Below are 7,527 nucleotides of genomic sequence, written 5' to 3' on the forward strand. Positions count from 1 at the left end.
AACTGTTCACAAACTTCTTCCCATCAGTATACAAGTGGAAAAAACAGTAAAACAAATTCTGAAAATAATTTATTCTTTTTGCACAAACTCCTGAAGTCATTGTGATACATTTTTATGGGCTCTTATTAGGTGGATTCTTGTCTGATTCTGTGATCAATTTGTTGGGAAAGGCAAGTGAAAAGTCCTCCTGTCAAAAAGAGACCCTATATTTTGAACAAATACAAGTGAACACAAATAATTATATGCATACTTCACAATATTTTATTTCAGTGGAGTGGTTTCTCTGCAGAATGTATTGTGTCCTAGGTAAGAGGTTTAATGTACTCATGCAATTAGGCAATATTTTCAATAAAACTTTTATAAACTTAATAAAACTGTTCCTAAGTTTACCAAAATTTCTACCATCCTTTGTGGATACTTCTCTGTAACAATGGGGCCTTTTTTTCCTCATGGATAAGTTTAGATTAAAAAGGTATATTAAAATAAAATTAAGAAAAAAGTGGAGGGAAAAAAAAGAGAAAAATAAAAAATGAGATATGTGAGCTCTTGCCTCATTGGTGCATCCAAGAGCAGCTTCCTGTTGCTTTATCTGATGAAGCAGTTTTTCTTCTCAGAAGCAGACGGGTTGCACTGCCGATGGCATCGGTGTGAAGCTGCTACGCGGGGACACACGCCAGCCTAGGTAAGTGTTCAGAACACCAGGAGCCAGCTACACAACCTGTGCTCGGGTGCAGGTTTCAGCCTGGCTCTCCCTTAACCTGATGCTGACATCATACACTGAAAGAAGGAACACAAGAGGGGCTGGAAAATATTGCTTTGGGAGAGGAAGCATTTCACTGGCAGCACAAATGAAACATGAGACAAAAGGGCAAATGACATCAAACGATTGAATTATGAGAGACAGTCTGATTTATTGTTTTAATGGTTACTGCCGTAATTGAAATATCTGTTGCTTAGGAGAGGGGGGAAGGATGGAGAAGAACGATATTTGGGGTTGAGTTTTTCAGGATACTGAGCTGTCCTGGCTTCACTGAAAAAGTGCCTCAGATCTCACAGTGGGTACCAGTAGCTCTTCTGTTATTGTTCCTTAATATGGCACTAGCAAGATACTCAGTGCTATTTGTATGAATATATACAATGAATATAGAACTTAGCAGAAAAAATATGAACTGTGCTAAAAGTAGCTTCTTAGAATACCCGGTATCAGGTACATGAAAGTATTTTGTTCAGCATGTTTCTGTATGCACAGAGGAAAACATGGTGGACATAAAGATACAGCAAAATAATACTCAATGGCATGGCCTACATCCTAAAAAAGGTTTATGTCCTATAAAACAGTCTGTAAAGTGTATCTCAAAGTTAAAAAGGCATATTTCATCTCTCCTAAACTGTAAAATTTTTCAGAATTAAGTTTTGAGTTCTGCTCATTAGGAAAAAAGATCCAGCTATGGAAGGTCCTTGCACTTGAGGAAGTCAGCTTGGCTCTATAACTTATTTTGAGAACACAAAGCAATCTGCGTTGCTGAAATTGAGACCAAAAAAGACATCAAGATAACCATCTGAGATCTTTCCATCTTAGAGCTGATCTACAATAGCACTGGTACAGAAGCTACTGCAGTAGCTCACACGCAACATTGTTTACTACCCTTACAAGTTACCTAAAAAGCGAAGTACTTGCAAAAACTTGCTCCATTAAAATGAACATTTCTTACAGCAGCTTGCCCTTTTAAGAACTGGAATGTGAAATAAAGGGTGAAATGTATCAGTTGCAGATGTTTCCAAAATTAAGCACGTATTACCTAATGGAATATTTTTTTTTAATTAGTGACTAAACTTTTCTTACAGTCTCATTCATTTTTTTTTCTTTTTTATTTCCCAGAATATAGTAGAATTAATTTATCTGAAGAATAAAAAAGAATCTTCTATTATTCCCTTAGAAAGTTGTTTATGGCTAAGAATGTAAAACTCACTTTGTTACTTTCAAAATGTCATAAATGGAGAGAATGCATAAAGCTGTCAGAATCTGAAGAAGATACTGTAGGAATGCATCAACACAAATACAATATGTAATGAATGCTTTTCTCTAGAAACTTTCACAATGTTCCTTTACAGGCTTGTTTGCATACGTTACTTGAAGCGTAGAGTTTGCTAGTCCATTTCTCTAAATTTTATGTCTGACTGACTTTTTTCAGAGTTCTGGTACAGCAGGTAGCAAAATTACAGAGACAGGACTGTGTTAATCATTTAATAATGTGGCTAAAAGAGAAAATGTCTGTTGAATTTTTTTTTTTTTTTTTCATTTAAAAAGCATCTGACCCCAAAACGAGTCTACAAAATTAGTCATAGTGGGTTTGGATCATGAAAGTCAAATCATTAGACTGTATCATTAAACAGAAATTCCTTGATTTTCTTTTTTTTTTTAGAAAAAATGAATAATCAGTGGGAAAATTATCAAGCATTGTGTTTTAGGATACCTGTAAGCCAATACCATCTTCCCAGGCAAAACCAGCAGGTACACTCAATAGCTGGGAGAAAACTTGGGAATGCTTCAGATCATGCATTCAGGCAAGACAAATCATTTTGTTTTATGTACTACTAATTATCGGAAAAAACCTAAGCAAGAAAGTCTGGTGTGGACCACTTCACCTGAAGTAAGAGCTCTAGTAGCTCTAATCAAGTGTGTTGTAATGAGGACAAAACAGTGCTTTCTGCTATTATGTTCCTGGTAAGAAACTGCAGCATGCATTGTGGTACATGCCATTTGATGGCTCTTTGGCACACTTCAGTATAGGTCATCAGTGCTTGCCAGGAGGACAGACGTATTACTCTCATTGAAAGCATGTCATTGTACAAGTAGTATCAATGTGTCATCAAAGCTGGGGCATAGATTACCTGGTAAATTTTACACAGCCTCCAGGGCTTTATTCACAGAAAGTATTGATGATGCTGGTTAAAAAAAAAAAAAAAAAAACATCACTGTGAGGTGGTGACCTATGAGCATGAAGGACAGAAAAAAAAATGCTGAGGTGGCAAATTTCATGTGGTCTTAACTCTCTTCTTTGAATCCCATCTTCAGTGTCTCAGCCTGCCATTAACCAGTTGTATCTTAATACAGGACAAATGTTCCTTAGGGCAAATGGTAGAAGAGCAAAGCTTTGTCTTCCCCAAAGAACATGCAGTTTATTTAGACAAGTGCTATATAAGAACAAGTGTTTTACCTTGTAATCAGTGAGGTTAGCAGAGCAAAACAGAAACAATGAGCTAAAAAGAGAAAGCTGAAGAAAACAAGGTGGGTGATGTAAAGAAATTGTCATGCTGGTCTGTGAGTGGATACGAAAAAGCTAATGAAGGTAACTGTGAGCGGAGCTGTTGTGAGTAAGGTGAAGACAAGTCAGGAGCTTGTAAGGATGATGAGTCTGTATTACAAACTGACTAACAATGGAGAAAGAGTTTGTGGGGAAGGGAGAAGGAATTCCAGTTTCTCAATCACGTGACTGGTAAACACTGCATCATACCCTTGCTGCATTACACATGTGGTTCTGAAAGGGCACACTTCCCTCTTAGACACAAAGAGACCTGTCATAAGAAAAGAGATGCTAAAATGTATTAGAATAAGAGGTAGGAATTTTATCTCTTACTCATCTTGTCAGTCTTTGTATGTTTGCTTTGCTTTCACTGAGAAGTGGGTCAGCAAACCCCTGGGATCCAATTTCCAGAGCTAGATTTTTAATTCATGATGCTTCATCTATACTGGTAAGCTTGCAAAGCCCGATTTACCAGGCAGTTTTATTAAACCACACTGAAAAGCAGACATCTGATGTTTGTCTGAAATATAGACACTGCCTTATTTTTTTTAATTAGTGATCATGTAAGTTAAGCTTCTCAATGAACTAAATTGGCTAGTCCTCCTGAAGAATTTTCCTTGTCTTTTAGGCCTGTGAATTTAGCTCTAACTGTGAAAAGTTAGCCAGCTTGATCAAATAAAGCAGTGGCTGGTAAAATGAAATATGTACTTTTTAACTACTTTTGCCATTGCTTGGGGTTCTTTTTGGAATATGCATGAAAGTGGGTTTATTTTTTGGGGTTTTTTTGTGAAAAAGAGATCCATCCTCTCAACAGAGGCAATAACCTACTTGGGTTTCTCCAATAAACCCTCAAACCTACACACACACACACATCCACACACACCCCAAACCCATGAAAGGCAGAATGAATTTGCCTACCACATGGGAAAATCCCTGCACCGAATTTGTCCTCAGTTTGAGCTGTCTGCTATGTGAGAACAGTTGTAGACTGTGTTATCTTGCAACCTACTCGGTCTACAACCTCTTCACCTCTTCTGCTGGCAGTCTAGGCTCAAACCACAGATAAGTTACCACAGGCAGTCTCTGAAGCAGTTAGTATATTGGGCAATAGAACTGGTCCACAACAAATATTCCTCATTCTCATATTTTCTGAAGTTAACATTCTTTGGATTACTCAGTGTCAGAGCTGTGATATAACCTGTGATACCAGCTGTTGCATAGCTACGGCTGTGCATCCTTTCTTACTTAAAGGTCAGCATTTAACCCCTCCAGCCCCATTGTTTTAGTTGGGGCTGACCATTTTACTGGTATTTTCGTGTTGAAGCTGTTGACACCCACAGCCCTGGTATTGCTCAAGGTAAGTTTAATTGCCAATGGTTTTGTAAAACTCAAGCATGACAACTGCAATTCTTGGAAGAAAGAAAATCAAACGAATGGAAATTGAAAATTGTACTCAAGAGTGTCTCCACCTCACACGAGTCTAAGTGACACCCTGGCAGATTCTCCTGTGCATGCAGGAACCTAGTAGCGTGCCAGATTTTACATAAGAATTCCTGGGGCATGCAGTAAGCCTTGCTGGAATAGTACAGTTGGTGGCAAGTTCTTGGTGGATCGCATACAAAGACGGGAAGGGGTGGCAGGGAAGTGTGAGGATGTGACAAGACAAGAAAATGATTCACAACAGGGAGACATACCAGCCAGATATTCTTCTCTTCTGAGCAGATCCCAACATCCAGTGGTACCTGAATCCCCATCTTTCTATCTTTGTGTCTCCATTGATTTAAAGAGGAAGAGGTTATTTGGGATGGGAAATCTACCATATTCATATGGCCAAAACCCCATTCTGCTCACCAGAATAATAGAAAGTATACTTCTGTTATTTCTGATCTCCAACTCTCCCACAAGAGAGACATGGGATTGCAGGACCCTACCCCTCTGGAAATGTCATAACTACTCACCCTGCTTCTGCTATGAAAACTTGCATCTAACTGACCATGACCACCTTAGACATTTGGGTCCCTTTTCCTATGCACTCTTAACTCCCAGAGTGTTCAAAACATTTGATCTCCTACAATAGTTTCCTTCTTACAAAAAAAAAGACATCCACCAAGAAACCCATTAAAAAAAAAATCCAAACAAAAAAAACAACCATTCTGCCAATGACTAGGCCTCCTAACATGAATGACACAACCAGCAGGAAGATGAACCAATAAATGGGACTGTATTGAATTGTCCAAAAAGGACATTCCATGAACGATCACTGGGGGTACAAACAAGTCAATTAGTTTACATACAACTGACATTACCCCCAACAATCCCAAAAAAGACATAACATAACTGACAATAGGTGGTACAAGCAAAGAACCAAGGTTTCCCATGTTTCATGGAATGGGAAACAGACAGATCAGGAAGTTAAACATATAAGGAAAAGGTGCCCACATGGCAACTCTCACCCGATCAGCCCGTGTTCACAAAGGTCTAAACAGACTGGGGCCCAGCTCCAGGGAGAGTCAGGAGGTCTGCCCTGAACCAGGAAGCTCTGTGGAGTGCACTCCACAGACAGACACTCCTGACTCCCTGCAAGTGGTCCCAGCTTTTATCCCCAAGCAGACACCTGACCTTTGTCAACTCAGTGCAGGACCCCTGGGGCTCATTTCCCTTATGGCTCTCCCTGCAGGGCCGGCCGCCCCCTGGGGGGAAGCTATAAGGCAAACTCACCTCCTCTTTATGAAGGGCTGTGGGAGTCACCCATATGTCAACCTTAATTCGGGGCTCGGGGTTCAAACCCCAGCATTTCAACAAGCAAACAAAAAACGTTGTTGTAGCTGATATTTTTCCTTTTGGTAACAGAAGGCTGGAATCTTACCAACCAGATCCTGAAGAACTAACAGATGACCACCCATTAGACTACCGAAGGGTTTTATGGCATCCGGGCTGGAATTAGCCCAAAGATACTACCTGAGGTGGACAATGAACAACTCTACTGAGTGCCATGATGATCACACCCTGGATAAGTATTTGTTTCCATTTGTGTACAGCATTGTGATGCTGATCAGTATTCCCATCAACTGCATATCCCTCTGTGCAGCTTGCATTCAGGTGAAGAAAAAGAATGAGTTAGCAGTCTACATCTTCAGCCTATCCCTGGCTGACCTTTTGTACTGTCTGATTTTGCCTCTGTGGATTGATTATGCCTGGAATGGAGATAACTGGAGGTTCTCTGCCTTGCTTTGCCAGATTTCTGCCTTCCTTATGTATATGAATTTCTACACCAGCACTGCATTCCTTGCTTGCATCTCTGTTGACAGGTACCTGGCTTTAGTTCACCCCCTGAAGCTCCAGCAGTTGCGCACAAGAAGGTTTTCGTTGGTTGTCAGCATAATTATTTGGCTTCTGGAAAGTATCTTGAATTCAGCTCTATTAGTCAACACTGAAGTATTCAATGATCCTTGCAATTTCATTGATCATACATTATGCTATGATAAATACCCCTTGGAACGGTGGCAGTCATGGATAAATATATTCCGGATAGTCTCAGGATATCTGGCCCCTTTGATAACCATCGTGTTTTGCTACCATAAAATCTACCGAGTAGTGAGGTGCAATCAAGCCACAGTAGATGAAGAAAAAAAAAAAGTGAGGAAACTTATTCTGAATATCACAATTACTTTCATTGTTTGCTTCACTCCTTATCACATTATACTGCTTATTCGTAGCATCAAAGAACTTCACACGACTGACCCAAAGCTTTTGCAGCTGACGTATAAGGTTTACAGAATCACACAGGCCTTAACAAGTTTGAATTGCATCGCTGATCCCATTCTTTACTGCTTTGTGAGTGAAACTGCACGAACAGACATACTGAATTTGCTCAGGTGTTGCTTGTGCCTACAAAAGCATGAAGGAGACCAAGCAAAAGACCATGCTCTGTGCAGTTCTGGTGCGAAGAGCAGCACACCAATCACCTACAGAACTTCCTGTGAAACACAGAGTGTCAAAAATGCCTGAGAAAGCACATTCAAAGCAAAATTGGATGATCTGAATGGGAAAGAAAGGGCCAAGGAGGCTGGACTCGTTCAACCTGGAGAAAAGACAACTTTGGGGAACCTAATGGCAGCCTTGCAATACCTGCAAGGAGGATATTGGGAAGACAGAGCCAAACTCTTCAAAAGAGTGCATGCATGAAGACAAAAAATCATGTGCCTAACTTGAAGCAAGGATT

General features: G+C 39.9%; 1 protein-coding gene across 1 annotated transcript; it reads left to right on the forward strand.

Moving 5' to 3' along the window:
• Positions 1-6,155: 6,155 nt before the first annotated feature.
• Positions 6,156-7,313, forward strand: GPR65 (G protein-coupled receptor 65; the record flags this gene model as incomplete). Its single annotated transcript, XM_008948292.1, is given in 2 exon segments — positions 6,156-6,220; positions 6,223-7,313. Coding segments are annotated over 2 exon segments (1,156 nt in total), but the record flags the coding sequence as incomplete, so codon positions are not given.
• Between the last annotated feature and the right edge of the window lie 214 nt (positions 7,314-7,527).

The sequence above is a fragment of the Merops nubicus genome, unplaced genomic scaffold, assembly GCF_000691845.1.
Source record: "Merops nubicus isolate BGI_N331 unplaced genomic scaffold, ASM69184v1 scaffold22249, whole genome shotgun sequence".
NCBI classification, from domain to species: Eukaryota; Metazoa; Chordata; class Aves; order Coraciiformes; family Meropidae; genus Merops; species Merops nubicus.